This window comes from Maniola hyperantus, chromosome 24 (genome assembly GCF_902806685.2).
Source record: "Maniola hyperantus chromosome 24, iAphHyp1.2, whole genome shotgun sequence".
In the NCBI taxonomy this organism is placed as follows: domain Eukaryota; kingdom Metazoa; phylum Arthropoda; class Insecta; order Lepidoptera; family Nymphalidae; genus Maniola; species Maniola hyperantus.
In genome coordinates this window covers 5701656-5725254 of record NC_048559.1, presented here as the reverse complement: position 1 = coordinate 5725254, position 23599 = coordinate 5701656, and the positions used below count along the sequence as shown (strand labels likewise).

Here is a 23599-nt window from a genome sequence, read left to right as displayed (position 1 = left end):
GATAATAAACTACAGCAATATAAAAAAATGTAAAGTAAACTTTAAATCAAAGCTCTGAAAGCACAAATTCGATTTAGCTGTAATGAAACTTTTTGCAATCAGCGTTCTATGAAAATATAATGGACGCGGTATAGTCGGCACTAATCATTAAACTATGTGAGACATATAAAAGCAGAACGAAATACAATTCTTATCAAAGTAAAACAGCAATCGTTTGTATACGGACGCGTTCGCAAAAAAATATGTCAACTTTTTTTTTAATTTTCGCGATCAGTGCTGTATCAGCGTTGGCTTTGCCGAATCCTGAAAATGTGGAACTAAATGATGTTGAGCCTTCAATCGAATCGACAGCGCGAGCTATGGGCAAGGAATGTCCGAATGGGATTTTCAGTGCTACATGTTTGAAAATTGAAGCTATATCGATGCTTGAAAAGCTTAGTTCGAAGGACGAATTGCGTCTTTTACCTGGGATAAGTGTTGTGAAGGAAATTAAAGAAAATGGAAGTAAAGCTGAGGAGTTTGCAGCTGAACTGGCAAGGGCGATGCCGTCTAAACCAGACGAGCGTTTGGACAAATACCTGTTGTATAGACTTGGGAGTTACTTGGATAATCATTCAGTGAAGCTCAGACTGTTGGATGATGGTGCGACTGAGGAAGCTAGGGCACTTATTGGAGAGGCACGAGGCAAAGGAGGTGGTCTCGGTGGTGGCAAAAAGGGTGGCATGGGTGGATTGATTGCAGCAGCTCTTATGATGAAGGGTACGTTGTTTTTGAAAAAATCATAATGTTTTTATGGTTAGTTTTATCTAAGGACTTTTTGAGCAACAAAACTTTTGCTTAGTACAATAATTCAATAAGTTTTTTTTTCAAGAAGTAAATGAATGTAATTTTAGATGATGCCCGCGACTTCGTCCGCGTGGATTTAGGTTTTTAAAAATCCCGTGGGAACTATTTGATTTTCCGGGATAAAACGTAGCCTGTGTCCTTCCCCGAAATGCAAGCAGACTCTGTACCAAATTTCGCGAAAATTTGTTGAACGGATGGGCCGTGAAAAGGTAGCAGACAGACAGACAGACTTTCGCATTTATAAAATTATAGTGTGGATAAGTATAGTATGGAAGTATGGATTGGATGGATATAATTGAACGTCAATAAAACATACTTTACAATGTCAATTAGCTACAATTATTAAGAACTAAATATTCTATTACGTCTCTCTTTACATTGTGTGAGCAATTTGTGATAGCCTAGTGGTTAGGATGTCCGCTTCCTAATTGGAGGTCGGGGCTTCGATCCTGGGCACGCACCTCTAACTTTTCGGAGTTATGTAAAGTAAATAAATATCACTTGCTTTAACGGTGAAGGAAAACATCGTGAGGAAACCTGCATGCCTGAGAGTTCTCCATAATGTTTTCAAAGGTGTGGGAAGTCTGCCAATCCTCACTTGGCCAGCGTGGTAGACTATGGCCAAACCCTTCTCACTCTGAGAGGAGACCCGTGCTCTGTAGTGAGCCGGCGATGAGTTGATCATGAAATATTCTATACAACATTATATTATCGATTTAGAGTATCAGTAATAGTAATTAAATTTCTTTATTATTCTGAACATTTCAGGAGGAATATTTATACTTTATACTAATACATATTGTACCTATTCGTAACATACTGTTCATAATAATTATCTACCTATTCCATAGGATAGATAGGTAAACCCACCCTGGGGCGGGTCAATTAGTGGGTAAACAAGCAGGCGCGCCGCCCATAACCATTTTCCATTACAAGAAAAACCGTCAATACAGGCTTTTCAGGAATTTGTTGATCCGTCCCTAGAATGATCCCATGTTGAAATCTATTGGGAACACCGCCGAAAAGAGTTCGTTTCATAATTTGCATGTGCTTGGCAAAAAAAATCAGACATAAGGGGTGTTCGAACTGGGTACACCAGGCACCCAGGTGGTGAGGCTAAACTTGCTTTCGTTTCATTTGAGGCTTTTTCATTTCATTTTGTTGCGAAGTTTTTGTTTCAAGGGCGCAACTCCAGTTTTTTACTAGCCTAGGGGCTGCGATTGCTTGGGCCGGTGCTGATTAAGGCAGTGGTCCGACCGCCGACGATGAACGAGAAACGAGTAGAACTAGAAACGTGTCTTAGTACGTGAACTAGTAAAGCGAGTCGTCGTCGGCGGCAGTGTGAACAGTCAGAGAGCAACTTTTGATATATTATGCATCTTTTTCGTTTCCACGGAATGTACATTTATTGTGCGTTTCTTGAGAGAGAAAATCGCCGATAGTTAGTCGTTTTCTGGCCGGCGATCGGACCACTGTCTGTAAGATACATTCGTTTCGTAGTCGTAGACATTTCGTTTCATACGCAAATACACGGCTGAACGATACGATTGGCTGAATTTGTGATATTCTTGTTGCAACAATGCATTGTAGCCAATAGTGAGCGAGCATCAACCAATCAGAGGTGATTGCGATCGTAACATTGTAGCTGTCATTCTACCGCAATCGCGCAGCAGCATTACACGTCTATCAGTTGATGATGATGATTATTATCCATGCAAAGGAAAGAGGCGTGATAAGTATATTCACTGTCAATAGAAAACAGTAAATCACCAGCCATTTAAAAGTGTCATTTTTGCTATTATTATTTCTATGCTCTGATTCTGCCCTATCTAATGATCTTGTTTGATGTTATGGATGTAAACTTAAAAGCTGATTTCGTGACTACGAAATACGGTCCAATTTGAAACACCTGAAAACGTTTCCAGTGTTTTAATAAGTGATGGTGAAGATAGTACTGTTTTATGAGATTTTAATAAACGTTAAGACAGTGTTCTGTTTTAGTTGCGGCAGTTTTGTTATCAAAGAAAAACAATGAGTAAACATTTTACTCATCTAAACTGCTACACTATCACACTATCTACACTATCATATTAATATTATCAAGAGGTAAAGTTTGTAAGTTTGTTTCTAGAGGGTAATCTCTGGAGCTACTGAACCGATTTTGAAAATTCTATCACTAAAGGGATAAATTTGGGGTATAAAATTTCTGTAGTCAACGTGGATGAAGTCGCGGGCATAAGCTAGTCTTTTTATAAATATTTATGTAGATTAATTAGTTTTTAAATTTTATGACTAATTCATGTGTCAATTATTTTCAGGAACCCTGATGTCCATGGGTCTTGGAGCCCTCGCGTTACTAGCAGGAAAGGCGTTAATGACAGCTCTTATGTCTCTCCTCCTCTCCGCAATCATCGGCCTGAAGTCTCTATCCAGTGGTGGTAAATCCACAACCTACGAGATTGTCTCGAAGCCTGTCTACAGCCACTCCCATTCACATTCAACGGCACATGAAGACGTTGGAGGGTATGGGCATTCGGGGTATGGAAGGAATTTGAAGATTAGGCGACGTTAGGTAAAATAAGCTGAAAAGGTCAGAAATAGCGCATCATTGGAATATTAAGGAAAATTCGGTTGCTTACAGACTCTAAACGAAATTGGCAGGTGAAAAAGAAGGTAATGCTACTCTTTTTAGCATAAACATTGTGAAATGCGTAACGCTATTTTCAGATTTGCCAATTTAATTTAGAGTTTGTTTACAACCGAATTAGCTCTACCTATTGATTAAAATGTTATGAGTAGAGATATATACGATAGAAGGTAGTTTGGTGAGATATTTATATATTTCCAAAGAAAGTCTGTAATATGGCTTTTTTGTAATGTATTTTTTTTATTTATTCTTTGTCCTTCCTTCTCTACTTTGCTTTCTGTTGACATCAGTTGCATCTTTCTTTCTAGCAATTTAAATGCTCGATTCACAGAAATCGTGTTTAAGGTAGTTATTTCTCAATGCTCAATTTGAGTGAGATTTTATGTATTTTCAAAGAAAATCTGTTTTAAGGCTGTTTTCTGATTATATAATGTTTTGGTTTTTCTTGTTATTTATCTAAAGCCTTTTGCTTGATATCCTATTAACATCTACGTCTTCCTTTCTAGCAACATAAACGCTCGAGGTTAGCTCAAAGTTTATACATCGCGTTGATGTTTCCCTCATTTTCTTTTGTACTCTATATTCGCATTTATGTTACTTTATAAAATACTGCGTGTTTATGTTACTTTAACAATCTACAAAACTGCATCCCATTCATCCTAACGAATGCTTAATTTAAGGACCATATTTTTTATGTTGTCATGATTTTATTTCCTATCTACTGTATTTTCTCCAGCGGCATCTCAATGGTTATTGTCTTCACTCTGAACATTTCTTGTTACTAACATTGTTGTTTTATCAACAAATGATTCTTGGTTTAGTTTTCAATGATTTGATTTCTTACATTTTTCTATTTTCCTATTAGTATCTAATATGTATGTATGTATTTATTATTTAAATTTTATTATCTCATCCAAACAATGTTTCTACTAGCGCTCAATAAAATGGCTTATGGACACTCGATGGATGGATACTGTGAATGTAATATTATAATGCATTTCTTGAATATGTACAAAAGATTAATTATTAATCTATAAAGTTGTGAATTTAATTTATAAAGTTATGAATGGGTGAACGAATGATTAATTTATTTTATTTATTGACAATACAAGTTAATTTAAACACAGTTTTTTTTATTTGCTTTATTAATTACATATTTATCAAGTTAGTTTTTTATCTTTTGCGTAATATTTCGTTTTTTGATTTGTTTCACTCTTTTGTTAGATTTAATTTTGTTCATTTTATAATGTATTTTATATCTGTGTATGATAATCAAAAAATATGTAATATGTAGTATTAAATATGTGATAAATGTACGTATTAAAATATAATAAATAATTTATGTAATAATTTTATAATTTTATAAGACTAAGACTGGTTTTATTGTATGAAGTTACATATTATTTGTATTTATAATCATTTATTGGAGTTATCTAATTATGTCATTAGTCCATTTTATGTACAGTATTATTTTATTCCATTTTTTTTTAAATTAGTTTATTTAATCTATCTATTTAATTACAACAATATTCATTATAATTTATTCATTTACTATAACATACTATAACATTTTATTCAAGTACATATTAATAGTATATTTTACTACGTTTGATACTTTAGCTAAGCCAAAGTTTATTAATTTATAAAAGTATGTATTTATAAAGCATGTAATTATTTTGCATTTTTGTGTACTTAGTGTATATTTTAATAAACTATCTTTATGTTATATTAGTTTAAAACGTCGATTGGTTCGTTTTTACCTTCACGTTTTTAAATTCTTTTAAATACGCTGTGATTTTGTTTGTTATTATATGCAAAAAAATATATTTTTTTGTTTTGTTTTTGTTTTGCTGACATTATTTTATTATTTTGTGAAAATTTTTGCACTACTAATAAATGAATATAATTTAAATGTTGCCTCTGTCTCATTTAACCTCTCTTCTGTAAATTGCATAATATGGGTTGCCTGGAAGAGATCACTTTAGTAATAATAAGGTCACCCTATGTTTTTTAAGTGTATCTTGTATTCTTACAAGTTCTAAAATGTTCTCAAGGCCGTGTGTGTGAAGTCTGCCAATCCGCTTTGGGCCAGTATAAACTTCTCGTTCTAATTGGAAACCCGTACTCAGTAGTGGGTCGGCAATAGGTTGGTTATGATGATAGCTTCGTTCGGGTGGAGTTCCTGAAAACCTTTTCAGTGGAGGTCTACGTCATACGCGTAAGACCCAACCCTTTAGCTGTGCGTTGTTATAATGTCAGTCAGTCAATTTATATTTTTATCACACTAATATTATTAAGACGAAAGTTTGTATGTGTGTATATTCGTTGCACCTTCGCGTCTTAGCACAGACCAACAGTGACTGAACGGATTTGGCTGAAATTTGAAATGGAGATAGCTTATACACTGACTTAGCGCACATGCTAAGTTTTATCCCGGTAAAGTGTTCCAACGGGATTTTCATCTAAACCTAATATCAAAAATTTATATCCACGTGGACGAAGACATCATCTAGTCTTCTAAATATATAAAAGCAAAAGGTAACTGACTGGCTGATCTATCAACGCACAGCTCAAATTACTGGACGGATCTGGCTGAATTTTTGCAAGCACATAGCTATTGTGACGTAGGCATCGGCTAAGAAAGGATTTTTGAAAATTCAATCCCTAAAGGGGTGAAATAGGGATTTGAAATTTGTGTGGTCCACGCGGACAAAGTCGCGAGCATAAGCTAGTAAGTATATATAAATTAGATGAGCATTCATAAAACATTATTTTACACAAAATCTTTTCTTCTTTTAACATGCTCTCTTTATACAAATAAACCATAATATTTGCTATAGACGGCAACACGGCCCCATTTCTTTTCCTTTTTTCCTTTCCCTCTAATGCACTGAGAAAGTACGGTTCGTTTCCTTTTTTTAAGCTCGGTCTGTTTACAATTTATCAGCTAAATCGATCAATACCATTTACTTTTACTGCATTTTGCTTTTCATATAATTTCTATCGGAGTAGTGAGAGATGCTTGCTTTAGGGCCAGCGCATAGAGACTGACCAGTGGTAGATGCATTTGACGATTCAAAAGTACTTGTAAAAGTTTAATTGCATAAGAAATATTTTTATTTTTTACTAGATGATGCCCGCGACTTCGTCCGCGTGGATTTAGCTTTTTAAAAATCCTGTGATTTTCTGGGATAAAAAGTAGCCTACGTACTTATTTCCTTCCCCGGTATGTAAGCTAACTCTGTGCCGAATTTCATCGAAATCGATTAAGCTGTTGGGCCGTGAAAAGCTAGCAGACAGACACACTTTCGCATTTATAATAATAGGTATATATACTTACCCCACACAATAGGGTAGACGAGAAAAAAAAATCATCCCCACTTTACATGTAGGGGAGCTACCCTAAAAAAAATATTCACATTATCACAATTTTTTTTCACCACTTTGTCGGCGTGATTAATATTTATACTCATGCCAAATTACAGATTTCTAGATTTCTAGCACTAGGTAATATAGTCTCTGAGATTAACCGAGGACGGACGGACGGACGGACAGACGACTGGACATGGCGAAACTATTAAGGGTTCCTTGTTTCCTACGGAACCCTGAAAAGAACGTATTTTCAAGGACTCGGATCGGATGCAGTGCGTGACCGCTCTAATGCTGAAAGGTTTTACTTCGAAGCATAACATTAGTATCTCTATGCTCTAATCATAATGCATTTTGAATCAATAATAATTATCCACGGACATTTTCGAGTTTTCCATTATAGTGCTCCACACACTGACCTCTATTAATACAAATACTTAGGCACGCTGGACTTGCGATTGAAAATGTTAAAAGCAACTTGATTTTCGCCATTTTGCGCTGAAAGCAGCAGTAAGCGTTATGTTAGCGTACTCGGAACTTAATGTTAGTGTGTAGAGAGATCTCTGCCAACATAGTGTTAACACGAAGACTATTAGACACAAAGTGTCAATTTCAATTCACGGTAGATATAATATACTCGGTGGGACGCTTGGAATCAGCACAACATAATATAACTGTCATTTTGTATAGCGCACCTCTTCCAGCGTACTTGTAATGTCCATTTCAGTGGCTCCACAGCACTCGATTTGTCGGTTGGAGTTGAAAGTAGTGATTTCTTTCCAACACAATACTTCGTTCGAACTTATTCCTTTTATCTTTTCAAGCTCTGTTGCTTACTTTTTATAACTATTAAAGTTGAAGGTATAAAACGAATACCGATTGTATCAGGTCTATCAGTGCGTTGGTGTCGCCCAACGAAATGATTTAGTTTTAGTCATAAATGAAAAAGCTTGGTAAAGTGTAGTGAAAAGTGATACAATGTACAAAGAAAATGTGACGGTAATTTTCATAGCAGTGATTTTATGTGCCCGACCCTTGTATGCTGAAGATATTGAAACGAATCGGATAGATGAAGAACAAAATAATGCATCCAAAACTGAAAGAAACGGACGATCGTTGCACAAAGAATGCAATAACGGTCTAAGTCCAAAATGTTTGAAAATCCGTGTACTGTCTTTTCTAGAGGACTTGAGTTCTCGCGAAGAACTCAATTTATTACCTGGTCTAAGCATAGTAAAAGAAAATCAGACTAACGTTACAAGTCCAGAAGAAATGGCAGTGGAGTTAGCACGGCAGTTCCCTGGAAAACCTGAAGAGAAGTTGAATAGATTTCTCTTATATCGATTACAAAACTATTTGGACGGACATTCGTTGAGATATAGACTATTGGATACAGAGACATCGAAGGAAGCTTTGAATATGGCTAAAGGGGATAAAGAGTCTACAGGAAGGAAGAAAGATGGCGGATTTGGTGGTGGAAAAGGTGGTGGAGGTGCCTTACTTGCAGCTGCTTTGATGATGAAAGGTACCTAAAATTGATTTTTTAATTTTTAGGGTTCCGTACCTCAAAAGGAAAAACGGAACCCTTATAGGATCACTTTGTTGTCTGTCTGTCAAGAAACCTACGAGGTACTTCCCGTTGACCTAGAATCATGAAATTTAGCAGGTAGGTAGGTCAGCAGCTAATTTAGATTTTATTTAAATTTAGCAGACATTCGGGGAAAAATCTGAAAACCGTGAATTTGTGGTTACATCACACAAAAAAAATTAAATTGTGGTCATGAACAAATATTGCTATTTTCAACTTTCAAAGTAAGGTTACTTTACCACGTGAGTTATGATATGAAAGGACTTTACTTGTACATTCTAAAACAGATTTTTATTTATTTTTAGGCATAATAGTTTTTGATTTATCGTGCAAAATGTCGATAAAATACGATTGTAGTACGAAACCCTCAGTGCGCGAGTCTGACGCGCACTTGGCTGCTTTTTATTAGAAAATGGATTGGAAATATTTTACCACCATATGTCATTGCCACCATCAGATAAAAAGAAATGGCATAAATTAGATAGCGGATGCTACTGTTCTGTGAAAATGAAAAACCTTTGGAAAGTTTGGTATCTTTTTAATTTAAACATGTTTAGTGATAATATTATTTTTTTAATTTTGCAATCACCCCATCGCCTGAGGGATATGGTTTTAGCAGAGTGATAGGTATATCTCAAGGGATATACGTAGGTTTAGGATACTGCTATCTTATCCCATACAAAACAAGATTTTGGCTAAGCGCTGACCTTACATCGATAATCATAAGTATATCTACGAAATATTTACCAAGACGGACTCTACTCACTGTCCTGAAGTTCACAAAAAAAATTGAAACTTCATAGAACCACGGAACCACTTTAGTCTCTCGCTGCAACGTATTCCTCATAGCTGAGAGTAGAGGCCTCTTTCATTAATTACATAATAGTAGAAATTTTCTTGAAATAACAATGCAGTGGGCTTTTAGATCCTTTAGCATCACATAACATAAGAGTCATCATCATGATCAACCCATCGCCGGCTCACTACAGAGCACGGGTCTCCTCTCAGAGTGAGAAGGGTTTTGGCCATAGTCTACCACGCTGGCCAAGTGCGAATTGGCAGACTTCACACACCTTTGAGACACCTTTGAGAACATTATGGAGAGCTCTCAGGTCTGCAGGTTTCCTCACGATGTTTTCCTTCAAAGTTATAGCAAGTGATATTTTAATTACTTAAAACTATTGGTTAAATAATAATTATAAAAATTATTCCCAGGTACATTGGCTGCCGCTGCATTAGGAGCCCTAGCACTTCTAGCTGGAAAAGCTTTGATGACTGCACTCATGTCACTTCTTCTCTCTGCTATAGTAGGCCTCAAGGGCAGTGGTGGTCACAAGTCTACCACGTACGAAATCATCACAAAACCTGAATATTCACATCAACATTCGCACAGTCATGAAGAACATCATGAGCACGAGCACGATCATGGGCACCATGGCGGCTATAGACGAGCGTATGACACTAATTACAATAATTATAACAGCTACATGCCTTATGATACTACTAATAATTATAAATTAGATTGATTTAGGTCATCCCATCCGTGTTACTACTTCGAATCGAAACTATACATTAAAGTTCAGCTAGTTCTCTCAGCTCAGCATTCAGTGCTTTCCTGAAAGTAAGTACTCCTTTATTTATTTTCTGTAATTTCGACGATATTATAAAGAGAAACTAGACCAAGTGGTTTCAATTAATGGCGTCATTCCTTTTCTCTTATATACAATTCGAATGATGTGTGGATGCAATGTTCTGAATTTCTATGCTCTATAACCATGGAATTGAGAATCAGCTTATTATTTGCGTATCGAATATATTGGAAGTCAAGACTTTGTTATGAGGAAAGATGTATAATAGGTAATATTATATAGTTTTGTATAAACCACTCGTTATTTTAAGGTACAAATTCAATGTTACATTAACTATTGTCTAGTAAGCTTTTACAATTAGGTGCATTTATTTATTGTATGACTTAATTAATTTATTTGTCTTGCCATTTCATTGATTGTTGACGTTAATTATTTATTGCAGTTAAAGTTTGACGTGTTAAAGTTTTTAGTTTCGTGCAATGGGCATTTAGCTTAGTTATTATTTTTGTTTCTGTTATTGTTCTTCCTTATTTTCATTTCGTCTTCGTTTTATTCCTATGACTTTTTCTTTTTCTATTTTCCCACCGTTTTTATCGCTTTAACGTCTAATATTTCCATGTGCAAATTAACTTTATTTCTTACTTAGCCATTTCTTGTATTTTCTTCCTAACCTTTATTTAATTTATTAGGAGATCGATCTTTTTCGAACGCAGTAGAACTGTGATACCAAAATACTTTTCCTGCGTTAATACCCTGTGTCCTTAAGATACATAAAGGTATTATTAATATGTTTTTATTGTTATACTGTCTTGAGTTGATTTTCCGATATAAAACCAAATGTTTTTTATTTAAATCAATTGTATCTAAAATATTATATTAATATTTATGATTGTTTAATTTATTAACATTGTTTTATATTAGTTTAACTTTTATTGATTTATTATTTTAGGATAATATGTATTATACGAATAAAATTATTTCGTTAGTTGTTTTATTTACTTTGCTTATTTAAAAGAACCTCAATGTATAGTATGAAGATAGTTTCATTCAAGATCCGCGTTTGCGGTTAAAACTCTTTCCAACGATTGTACCTATACCTTATTTTGTTTGCACCAAGAGTTTTCTATAGAATAAGTGAAATTACCATTTCTTAATAAGGGCATGGGAATTACTAATTAGGATAGGTATATACCTAAGGTCAGAGACTTTTTGTTTCAAAAGGGTTTTATATCGCTACTAGCTTATGTCTGCGACATCGTCCGCGTGGACTACACAAAAATCATAATACTTATCTAAAATCTGTTTAGCCCGATCCGTCCAGTAGATAAGCTGTGCATTGATAGATCAGTCATTCGGTCAGTCAGCTTTTCCTTTTATTTAAATATATAAAACGAAAAGGTGACTGACTGACTGACTGATCTATCAACGCACAGCTCAAACTACTGGACGGATCTGGCGAAAATTTGGCAAGCAGATAGCTATTATGACGTAAGCATCCGCTAAGAAAGGATTTTTGAAAATTCAACCCCTAAGGGGATGAAATAGAGGTTTGAAATTTGTGTAGTCCACACGGACGAAGTCGCGAGCGTTAGCTAGTTATAATTATTTAGATTCGCCACTGTAGATACAAATAAATATTCTTCTAATACAATATAATATTTCCTAGGTTTTGATATGTGAATATTAGCTTGTAATTTGTTGATTAAAGACTATAAGTTACTATATTCTTTAGCACTGACAAAGCTTTCTTTACGACACCACCCTTTGAAACCGCAAAACCATTATTTACTTACTTGTAACAACAAAATGACATGTTTTCACCCAAACCCCATAGACATTCGACCTAAAATCCTATAAACATAAATAAAATAAATAACGATAACCTAGAACTACGTATTTCATTTCAACCCAATCCTTTAGCAGCAATGGATATAAGTAAAATACTCCTGATTCTTTCGTATTTTGCGTTTATAAATGGTTTTGTTATCAAAGATAATAACGTCAATTTTCAATATAGTGAAGAAGTAATTGGTGATGATCTACCTGATCTTAAAAATGTAGAAAGTGATAATCCAACGAATGTATTCAACGGTGTTTACACTGAATGTTTTTTCCATCTGTCGTACACTTGTTTACAAAAAAAGACGTTGCTTTATCTAAAAGAGTTAAACCGACTCAATGAAATATCAGTGATTGGAGATTATGTAAAGTTTGGTAAGTTCACAATAATTAAGAAACTTCTAATTAAAGTTCCATCTAAGTTCTTAAAACAAGAAGGATATGGAATTGTTTAACTAAAATATACAGTATAGACGTACAATGGACTAATCCAGAGATGTGACTTAATGATTAAGAGCATTTTCTTTTTATCTACTGAAGAAGATGAGTATGAGTGAGTACAGTGTCTGAAATTTGACGGTCATTTAGTTTTTGGGACGTTATCTTCTATATATATAAAAGGAAAAGGTGACTGACTGACTGATCTATCAACGCACAGCTCAAACTACTGGACGGATCGGGCTGAAATTTGGCATGCAGATAGGTATTATGACGTAGACATCCGCTAAGAAAGGATTTTTGAAAATTCAACCCCTAAGAGGGTGAAAATAGGGGTTTGAAATTTGTGTAGCATAAGCTAGTCTATAATATAAAAATGAATCACTAAATGTGTTGCTCATCGCAAATCTCGAGAACAGCTGATCCTATTTCGCTAATTCTTTTTTATAATATTCCTTGAAGTACGAGGATGGTTCTTACGGAGAGAAAAATTTAAAAAATTTGAATTGACTGTTAGGCGGAACGAAGACCGCCAGGGTAGCTAAAAAAATGTTTCATCATTCCGTCATAAAAAGTAACTGTAAATGACACGCAAAGTGCAAATAATGACAAAAAATTGTTTTGTGTTGTTTTAGTGAAATTGAATACTAGTGAAATTTCAAACGAAGCCGATGGTGGAGATCCTTCCCTTGTCGTGGGGCAAAATTCTGAAGAATTAGCATACATGATTGATAAGGCTGTCGATAATTTTTTTGATAATCACCTTATAAGGTTCAGCGCTTTGGGAAAAGACGTCTTAGTGCCCAATAAAGGTAAGTATAAAAATAAGTTGAGAAGTTTGAGAGAGTTTGTTAGTTAACTTTACAATATTACGATGATCATGACTATCATAAAAGAGTTTCAGAATTATTTCGTTTTCTCTTTATAGTCGTATTCCTGATTTCTGAAGATCGTAACTCCTTTCCATTAATCACGTAATGGCAAGAGTTCTCTTAGAATAATAATGCGATAGGTTTAACCAGATTTCGATTCTTAGGTGATACAGTTATTAATTTGTTATCAAATGATAGTGATAATTACCAAGACCGAACGGCATAACGTGCTCTCCAAGGCACGAAGGAAACGAAAACGCCAAATTTAGACCTTCAAAGCCGGGCACCCATCCAGTTACCGACTTGGATCAACGTTGCTTAACAATTGCAATCGATTGATATACGTTGTCACAACTGAGCCAGACATCCCTCGAAAGAGTCTATACATGGATTAAATTAAAATTAGCTTAGACCTATTAGCAACGATCGCAATTATATAGGTATCTACTTATTGGTATTAAGTTAAAATTGTAAAAAAATGTGAAATAAAAAAACTTTCACTCTTTATTAAGACTTTAACTAAATTATGATTTTTCATTTTTAACTAAATTATGATTTTTAAATATTGCAGTAGAAGAATTTGTGGGTAGAAAGAAACGTAAGGGTGGAGGTGGCGGTGGCCATGGAGGTGGAGATGATGGAGGAAAAAAGAAGATGATGATGATGGCTATGATGTGTATGAAGATGAAACTGATGATGGTAAATTTAAATGTATTTTGGTATTTGGTATTCATATTATATTATCTATTCTCTTCGCCATATTACCTATGTTCACAACATACATTTGTGTGCCTCAATAGCTCAACAGGTAAAGTAGTGGACTGAAAACCGAAAGGTCGACGGTTCAAACCCCGCCCGTTGCACTATTGTCGTACCTACTCCTAGCACAAGCCTGACGCATAGGTGGAGAGAAAAGGCGAATATTAGTCATTTAACATGGCTAATATTCTTTTAAAAAAAAGTCACATTTATAAAGAACCCAATTTGTTAATTCTAATAGTAATTTTGTAGATGGTTCCAGCAATGATGGGGATGATGGGAATGATGTCCTTCAAGGGAATGATGTTTAGCATGATGTCGTTTATGATATCAAAGGTAAGATAAATATCAATCAATCAGCCTGTTTGCGTCCACTGCTGGACATAGGCCTTCCCAAGAGCACGCCACTACACACGATCCTCCGCCTTCCCCATCCACCCACTTCCCGCTATCTTCTTAAGATCGTCAGTCCAGCGGGTTGGAGGTTATCCCACACTTTGCTTGCTGATACGCGGTCTCCACTCCAGAACACGTCTGCCCCATCGGCCATCATGCGGCAGACGTGGCCTGTTGCAGAACCGATAAATAACTATTGCAGACACCTAATAAGATAAATAACTATTGCCGAAACCCTAATTTAAAGAAAACATCAGCTATACAACAGTGTACTGAAAACTGGTTAGAAACTACTAAAAGTAACACTTTTATTACAATATTACGTGAACTTTGTTTATGGAATAAAAACAACTAGCAAAATCTCTACAAGATGGATGATAGATAGATAGAAAATCTTTGTTGCACACAAAAAATGAAATAACCAAGACAAAACAAAGTAACTAAAAACTAAAAACATTTGTATGCATAGGCGGCCTTATTGCTCAAAGCAATCTCAGCTCAGAGAAATGATATTATTAGTACATTTAATAATTCGAGTAATTGAGACTAACACTGGAATTCATAGTCTAGATAAACGCTTTTTTACGGGACCATTTTCAGACGACATGTGTCATAAGTAGGTAGGTAGGCCTTTATGTAATGAATTAAGGTTGAATAATATGACACATCCCATCTGAATGGTCCCCTATAGAAGCCCCTATCTCGACTATGAATTCCAGTGTCAGATAGTTCTACCAAACATACTTAATATTAAAAAAATTATACCTACATATAAATCTAATCTTTCCATTTACAGATGATGCTTTTAATGAAAATTTTGGAAAAGAAGGGTGGAGGCAGCGCTGGGGGTGGAGGAGGCGATGGGGTATGATCTTGGAATTAATATTATTAAATAATCTTTTGATTAAAACAGAATAAACCTGGTATTCTACAGATTAATTTAGGCGTTATATGGTATCCTGTAGAATTTCTACAGGATACCATATAACGCCTAAATTAATTTCCATAGCAAATCAAAGAAACAAGAACTTGATTGTCGGTGACTAATTAGTAATTACAGCAATATTCAAAGTCATATTTATCCAAATAGACACAAGTTCTTTTAAAAATATAGGTACTTCATTGGTGGATGGTAATGAAATTAAAAAATTATGCTCATCAACTAAAAAATAAAACTAAAAGGATTCCGAAAGAGCCTGGTCTGAGAAAAAAATGGCGAAAGAAAATGTTTAGGTACTGTTTACGTCTAAAATCTAAATATATAAAAGGAAAGGGTGTCTGATTGACTGACTGACTGACTGAGTGATCTATCAATGCACAGCTCAAACTACTGGACGGATCGGGCTGAAATTTGGCATGTAGATAGCTATTACGACGTAGACGTTCGCTAAGAAATGATTTTTGAAAATACAACCCCTAAGGGGGTGAAATAGGGGTGTGAAATTTGTGTAGTCCACACGGACGAAGTCGCGAGCATAACCTAGTATTTTTAAATGTATAAAAGGGAAAGCTGACAGACTGATCTACCAACGCACAGCTCAAACTACTGGACGGATCGGGCTGAAATTCGGCATGCAGATAGCTATTGTGCCGAAAACATACGCTAAGAAAAGATTTTTGAAAATTCAATCAAGGGGTAAAACAGGGGTTTAAACTTTAAATAGGCCACGCGGACGAAGTCGTGGGCATAAGCTAATATTAGACATAACAGCTATTGAACGATCAATTTTGTGGTGGTTATTTCCATCACATCATGTGACTTCAACGCGGGCTTTTAGATATAAATATTTTTTACTTTACTATGTTCAGGGTTGGGCCGCAGGAGGTGGCGGTGGTGGAGCCTGGATGCCGACAGGTATTATACCAATATAACCCAATACTGTTCTAAAAGAAACACTGTAATAACAGAACCATTTCATCCAGGTCAAGACTACGGTGGCGGTGGCGGCGGCGGTGGCTACGACGCCAACGGTCAATGGCAAAGCAGATCCATCTTAGAATATGATAAAGAGATACATAACGAAGAAATACCAATAATTTCATACGCCAAACCCATAACCAGATACAACAATGCTGTAAAACCATTATCACTACTAAAAAACGTTAATAACCAAATAACAAAACTCAATCATGAAGGCAAACCGAAATCACGAAAGAAACGAGGAATTATAGATCTCCTGCAAAACGCCTATCTATATTGGACTAACAAAGTATTAGGTTTTGGAAATAAAAGACCAAATAACTATCCGAAATACAAAGTTGTTAATGGAATCAAATATGTTTACTATCCAATACGGAATGTAAAAGGGAAATCACCGAAAGAACTTCAACCTAATATGGTTAAAGAGAATGAAATTAAAGCGGTGATTGTTGATGATTTTAATAAAGGAGAAATTGTTGAGGGTCCGGTGGAGAGTAGAATGATTAGAAAGAAGATTCGCAAGGTTAAAGAGAATATGAATGAGACAGTCGATGTGGTAGAGGATAATCCGTGGCAGTGACTATATTATTTGGTGAAGTTTTATGTGTTGGAAAATATAATTGAGCCGGACTTTAAATCGTTTATTTTTCTGTAACTATTGCGATAATTTAGATAGAGACCTAGAAGCTTTTGGCGTAATCAGAGACAAGTAACTTAGTGTCCATGCTATCAGTATCGTTGTCGTCTAAATATGTAAATGGAAAAAGTGTTTAACTGACTGATCTATCAACGCACAGGCTAAACTACTGAACGGATATTGCTGAAATTTGGCATGGCGATAGCTATTATGACGTAGACATCTGCTGAGAAAAGATTTTTGAAAATTCAACCCCTAAGGGGGTGAAAAAGGGGTTCGAAATTTGTGTAGTCCACGCGGAAGAAGGTGCGGGCATAAGCTACTGGGAATAATATTAAGCACTAGCTTTATCCTGCGACTTCATCCGTGTGATATTATTCATAGTCTTTAGCACTCGGGAATCCTTTAGCTATTTATCAGTGAAAGTATTTTCAGATTCGGATCATTAGTTCCGAAGATTACATTCTACATCCATACTTAAAAACTTTACAGTACGCGGCAGAAAGTAATGTACATCGGCCTTTAGAATGACATTTCGGCTTTGTAGAGCGTTGTCTCTGTCACTCATACCTATAAACTCAAACTCAAAATTATTTATTCAGAATTGGTAAAATTTTACGCTTTCTGATTGTCATAAATTTTTATTTGTAAGATGAATTATTATGGTATAGTGGTGATAATTAATACGTACTTAAAACTAAAGTTACGAGGGTTCCAAACGCGCCCAGGTCTGAGAAGAGCCCACAACAAACTCAGATGTAGATCGAAGAGCGCGGCGCGGCGGTTTCTACTTGTATCCCTTTCTGTAGAAAAATCACATGATTCTCCTAATTGTGTCTAAAATTACTTTATTAAATAAGTTATTTATTTTAGTTGTAATCAATAGTAGCTTTAATAGTAAATATATAAATTGCTAATAATATATTTTTTTAATTTCCCCTTTATAATACTTACTTGGCCAGTGTGGTGGAATATGGCTAAACCCTTCTCATATTGATAGGAGACCAGTGGTTTGTGGTCAGCCGGCTATGGGTTGATCATGATGAATTTCCCCTTTACATGCCTGTTTAAAAGCGCTAATCGTCAGTGCTGAATGGATTTTTTCTATAATCCGCTCCCAGATACTGACTGTACTTACAATGCGAAATTGCGAAGATCTACTCATCAATACCTTTACCACGATTTAGGATGTGCTAAGGCGCAGGCGATGTAGTTCAATTCAAACAGAGCAATTTAGGAGACTCGCATCGCAGCTGAGGCCACAGAGCTGAGGCGTCCCTACTCCCTAGGTTCTAGGGAGTCAGGACTTTAGGAGTCCCTATTAGGGATGAGACGTATTTACGCTACCAGGTTTTAAAACCAGGGCTTTGCTTGGAAGTAGGGCGCCCTGGTGCGGGTGGAATTTACTTGCAAGTAATTCTTCACAAATAGGATTGTGCTCCTTATTCATTTGAAAACACGGACCGAATTTCTATGCAAGTATTTTTGCAAGTATTTTCCACAAATAGGAATGTGGACTTTATATGTATGATGACACGGATCGATTTCATATGTCATAAAAAGATTTCGACCTTCAACGTATTTTTTACCTGACTACGGCAAAGCCAAAAGTAAGGGTTATGAGAACGGCCGGGGCTTCGAACTTGCAAGTTTTTCTTCACAAATAGGATTGTGCACCTTAAACATATGAAAACACGGTCCAATTTTCTATGCAGTAAAAAAACTTCGAACTTGCAAGTATTTCTCACAAATAGGATTGTGGACTTTATATGTATGATGACACGGATCGATTTCATATGCCATAAAAAGACTTCGACCTTCAACGTATTTTTTACCTGACTACGGCAAAGCCAAAAGTAAGGGTTATGAGAAGGGCCGGGGCTTCGAACTTGCAAGTCTTTCATCACAAATAGGATTGTGCACCTAATACATATGAAAACACGGTCCGATTTTCTATGCTTTTAATACTTTAAAGTATTTTAAAACCTGGTATTTTTACGTACTCTTACTTGGAAGCCCTGGTATTGAAGTTAGCAAGTATGTCTCATCCCTAGTCCCTATTCCCCTCTCGAACTTAAATTGATTTATGGGGGGACGGCGCGTACGCAGTCCCCACTACCAAAAATTACGCGTCCGAGTTATCCACATTAGGGATAATCACAGAGGTCAACCCAGCCGCAGTGCAATGGAAGGGCCTCGCTCTGGGGGAACCGCCTTCTTGATCACGGTATCCCCTACGCCAGGTAAGTATGCTTTCATCAAGCACCATAGGGGTAGTCATTGTCCTTATGAGAATCGACAAAGCGCGATTTCTTTTTACAAACAGAAAGAGAAGTGACATCTAGCGGTAGACTACTAAACTAACATCTAAAAGTCGAGTGCAAGTGGTTCGCTACTTAGACTAATGCTTGAAAAGAACGAAGCAGTTTTTCAATGCTACGTTAGATGGCAGCACCAATACATTAAGCTAAGCTGAATAATTTTCCAATATTATTGTGACAAGAATCATTCTTTGGCAGAGCAATTTTTTTAATTCTATTAGGTAAGTACCTATTTAATTATTCTAGTCTGACTATAAATTCATCGTCGATAATACAGGCATCGATACTATGTATATAGGTACCTAGGTACCTTTACTTTTTTTTACCTACATCATCTACATAATAGTATACCTACATATTATTATGGAAGATTCCTAGCTGCTACAAGCCAGCTCTCATCACATACCTAGGTTTTAACTGAGAAGAACCTCTATAGGTACCTACTTGGTACCTACCCAGTCCAGCTACAGAAGATCGACTGCAGTCTGCAACAGCTCGTATCAAATACTTCACAGTTCACATGTTCAATATGAAGATTGGTAGTCAATAAAATGTCAGCATTCTCGATGACAGCGTGAGCGCACCTTCTCGTCTTGTCACTAGCCGGTTACACCACGAACTTAAACTGAACTTCAACTGTGATTAAATTTTTACAAAAGGAGTCGTACTTTCTACTGTACGAAATGTTTAGAGACCAAAAGACCATTCTCGAAGCGCAAGCCATTAGTATAGATATAACAGTAGGACTGAAACTTTGAACTTAGAATGCTAATTTTTCGCAGTAGATACGCATTAGAAGGCATTAGTTTTCCTTTACACACGAAATTCATGAATACTATCACGGATGTCTGGATCATAATATTTAAAGATAGCATTTAAATACATAAATTTCTTTTTTGGAATCTAAAGAACTTATATTACACTAGATGATGCCCACAACTTAGTCCGCGTGGATTTAAGTTTTTTAGAATACCATGGAATCTCTTAAACTTTCCGGGATAAAAATTTGCCCATGTCCGTCCCCGAGATGTAAGCTAACTGTGTACCGAATTTCATCAAAATTGGCTGAACAGTTGGGCCGTGATAAGCTAGCAGACAGACAGATTCACAGACACAATTTCGCATTTATAAAATTAGAATAGAAGTATGGATATTTTATTTTATATTTGCCATATCGGATTTGTTCTTTGAGTTCTGAGTTATGCCCGACATGAGAATTAACCATCAAATACACACACATACAACACACGTTGAAACTCATCACAACAATTAGGGAGTTTAGGGACTGTTTCACAACTACCAGATAAGCATAAATTTGACATTTTGACAGATTCCCAATACAAAAACTTATTTATCTGGTGGTTGTGAAACAGGCCCTTAATCTCTAAAATATCAACGTTCAATCTCTAAAATATCAATAAATTTATCTCTAAAATAACAACGGTTTAATCTCTAGTTAACTACAGCAGTTTACCGTGATGGTGGCCACGGCCTTCCATTTGCGGTCAAAGACCCAGATCTTCACCTTGCTCTTGAGCATGGTTTGGCAAACCGCTGCAATAGTGATGTACCGACTAGAGTTTTCAATATCAATAAAATGTTTTTATCGATATGGTTAAACCAATTGTGTAGGAAAAAGTAGCCGTGCAATATCACTGACCAGGCAGTATCAGATTCGTTACAGGCAAGACGCAACGTGCATTGATATGACTGTGAATTATCAAATTTATTACGATTATGACAATTGAAATATCGTTTATGTAAAAATACTTCCTACGGCTCGTGTATTTGGGTTTTCTTTAATCCCGTTGAAAACTTTTTGTTTTCTTGGGATTAAACATAGCGACGTTTTTGACGACTTCCCTGACGCAGTGGTGAGCGCTATGGTTTTAAAAGTGGGAAGTCCCGGGTTCGATTCCTGGCAATGGCAATTTAGGAATTAAAAATTTATCGGCAAAGCCATGCCGCCAAGCGATTCAGCATTCCGGTACGATGCCGCGTAGAACCCGCATAGAAACCCTACCTAGTTAGCCCGCTTCCATTTTAGACTGCATATCATCACAGGTGAGATCGCAGTGTGCCCGTCTCCAAAGTGCAAGCTCCTTCTAAAACAAATAGTCAAAATCGGTCTAACGCAGCGGTTGAGCCATGAAAATGTAAAATATAGGCGCACATTTTCGAAATGATAGATATCGTACGATAATTTATACCATACCTAAATCATACAATTAATAATGTAAATCGTTTATTGTCTCGTCTATTTTTGACTTGTCGATATTGAAATATTTATCGAGCTTTGCTATTACGAGTATTGTCAATGTTTTACACGTGACTTGGCTATGAACCGTCACCGAAAAATTAAGAACCACTTACGAAGGGACTGTAGAGTGTAGAGTTAGACGAACGTACCTACAACTTTCATAACTCAAAGTCTGTTAAAACCAAGTTATATCGATATCGATATGTCGACTTTTTCACACCACTACTCGATCTCAATGGTGCGAAGTCCCTCTCTCTATCTACAGACAAACTAGTATCTCGCCGGTGTCCGTTTAAACCGCATGTAGCTGCTACTGACCTGTTTACAAAACGACTTGTTTTTTTTAATCTGTGCTCAAGTGACATTTGTGGAATTCGCGCCATTTTATTGAGGTGAGCGCCTTAAATTTTTGTTTTGTTCTATTTTTAAAGGAAAGTTGTTTTTTAATTATTTATCTACCTACCTACATTTTATTATTTTGTTTGGTGGTGATAGTGAAAGTTATTTTAATGTTATTCTAATACGATCAGCCAATGAGTTATCTTTAATGAAAGTGTTTCATGATTGTAGCTTTTATTTTCATTTTTTACATAGCTACCTACTTATTTTTTCTTTTATAATTGACTGTATGGCTGTGGGTTCTAGGCCTTTTAAGCTTTTATAATAATTTTCAATATTTTGGCTAGTAGGTATCTTATACATATACAAAAACAGTTTGTCCATCTTTTCGTTATCTGTTCTTTCTCGCCTCGTTCATCCGGTTGAGCTGAAACTTTGTACAGTTGTTGTTGGCACTTGCGTGTAGGTTTCTGATATAGTACCTAAGCATCAACTACTACTGTAGTACTATTGTACAATAGGTCAAGCGTGAAATGCATTGCAACGGCGGCATAGGTAGGCACCTACATGCTGGGCATAGGTACCTAAGCTAAGTATTGCTAGTAAAATATTATAATGAGGTAACTACCTAAAGGTTATAAAGCTTTTAGTTTTATAGTAAGTAATTGATTATAGGTACCTACAACCAATTCATAAGTATTTCAGTCTTGAAGCCTCAATAGCTCAACGGTTATGAGGTGTAATTACTCTTAAAGGTCATAGGTTCAAATCCAATTCGTTGACCTGCTCAAATCACCAGCTTTAAAAGCTTAGCTGAAGGCTAAAGGGAATACTAGTCAAGTTAAGTCCATGGCTAACACCTGGATACCTAGTAACTACGGTCTATCTACCTATTCCTTTTTTTTAACTTAACCATTCCAAACTTTTTACCTACCCTCAGAAATTAAGAATTCAAAGCAAACTGATTTTGACGTTGGGTACAGAGATAGGTTACATTCCAGAGGCAAATAATATGCCTAAGCAACTTTTTATCCAGGAAAATCAAAGAGTTCCCACGGGATTTTTTAAGGTCCATCCGTTTAACTGATTTTGACGTTTGGTTCAGAGATAGGTTGCATTCCAGAGACGGATAATATTTTTATCCAGGAAAATCAAAGAGTCCCCACGGGGTTTTTTAAAAACCTAAATTCACGCGAACGAAGTCGCGGCCGTAACCTCTAGTATAAATAAAAGAGAATGCAGGAAAAGCATTGCCTCTATGGTATAGATCAATATAGAGCGATCAGAACAAAAGTTAAAAGAAAAATGTGTGAATCTTTTTTTTCAGATGCGTGACTCTTCCGCTATAAAGTCGATCTCTATAGTCTATACGTGTGTGAAATTACTTTCTGAAATGAAATTTATGCCGATCGCACATCTAAACCGCGCGTTGCATTCCTTCTATAGGTACGCAAAGCGCATACTGATAGGTTTGAGGGCGTCCATAAATTACGTGAGGTGTTTAAGGGGAGGAGGGGGTCGAGTCAAATCTCATCTAATCTTACGTTGGAGAGAGGGGGGTCAAATATCACGCAATTTTTTTTCTAATTGAAACAAAAAAAAACTATATTATATCCTAATCATTCACTAATTCGTTCGAAAGAAAATAATTCAAGTATCCAACGCGTTTACGTAAGAAACCCACATTTTGAAAAATCTCACGTGAGATTGGGGGATGGAGGAGGGGGTTGAATAAAATCTCACGACATCTCACCAGGGGGGAAGGGAGGGACAGAAAA

The 23599-nt window shown here is 36.0% G+C and overlaps 3 protein-coding genes, 1 long non-coding RNA gene and 1 other non-coding gene across 6 annotated transcripts in view; 4 read left to right on the top strand and 1 right to left on the bottom strand.

Moving 5' to 3' along the window:
• Window positions 1-227: 227 nt before the first annotated feature.
• Window positions 228-3418, top strand: LOC117993568 (uncharacterized). The gene is made up of 2 exons (XM_034981370.2): window positions 228-759; window positions 3165-3418. Exons 1-2 carry the CDS (start codon window positions 243-245, stop codon window positions 3416-3418), a joined length of 771 nt encoding a protein of 256 aa, XP_034837261.1. The 5' UTR covers window positions 228-242.
• A 4422-nt stretch (window positions 3419-7840) lies between these two features.
• LOC117993415 (uncharacterized) lies at window positions 7841-9976 on the top strand. The gene is made up of 2 exons (XM_034981209.1): window positions 7841-8387; window positions 9666-9976. Exons 1-2 carry the CDS (start codon window positions 7841-7843, stop codon window positions 9974-9976), a joined length of 858 nt encoding a protein of 285 aa, XP_034837100.1.
• Window positions 9977-13791: 3815 nt separating this feature from the next.
• LOC117993657 (uncharacterized) lies at window positions 13792-15197 on the top strand. The gene is made up of 3 exons (XR_004675241.2): window positions 13792-13887; window positions 14200-14283; window positions 15140-15197. It is a non-coding gene; the product is annotated as an uncharacterized lncRNA (long non-coding RNA).
• A 3793-nt stretch (window positions 15198-18990) lies between these two features.
• LOC117993748 (U1 spliceosomal RNA) lies at window positions 18991-19152 on the bottom strand. The gene has a single exon (XR_004675255.1). It is a non-coding gene; the product is annotated as a U1 spliceosomal RNA (small nuclear RNA).
• A 2609-nt stretch (window positions 19153-21761) lies between these two features.
• Window positions 21762-23599, top strand: part of Osi17 (DUF1676 domain-containing protein Osi17) — a 39871-nt gene continuing 38033 nt past the window's right edge. For both annotated transcript variants that reach the window (XM_069506886.1, XM_034981438.2), the window contains exon 1: window positions 21762-21874. The gene's annotated coding sequence lies outside the window, so the exon portion shown is untranslated. The remainder of the gene's footprint in view (window positions 21875-23599) is intronic.

Bases quoted from the DNA above. Each gene is read 5' to 3' on its own strand.
- LOC117993568 (XM_034981370.2), top strand. From the start codon at position 243: ATGTCAACTTTTTTTTTAATTTTCGCGATCAGTGCTGTATCAGCGTTG. The intron at 760-3,164 runs GTACGTTGTTTT...AATTATTTTCAG, and splicing joins AGCAGCTCTTATGATGAAGG to GAACCCTGATGTCCATGGGT.
- LOC117993415 (XM_034981209.1), top strand. From the start codon at position 7,841: ATGTACAAAGAAAATGTGACGGTAATTTTCATAGCAGTGATTTTATGT. The intron at 8,388-9,665 runs GTACCTAAAATT...AATTATTCCCAG, and splicing joins AGCTGCTTTGATGATGAAAG to GTACATTGGCTGCCGCTGCA.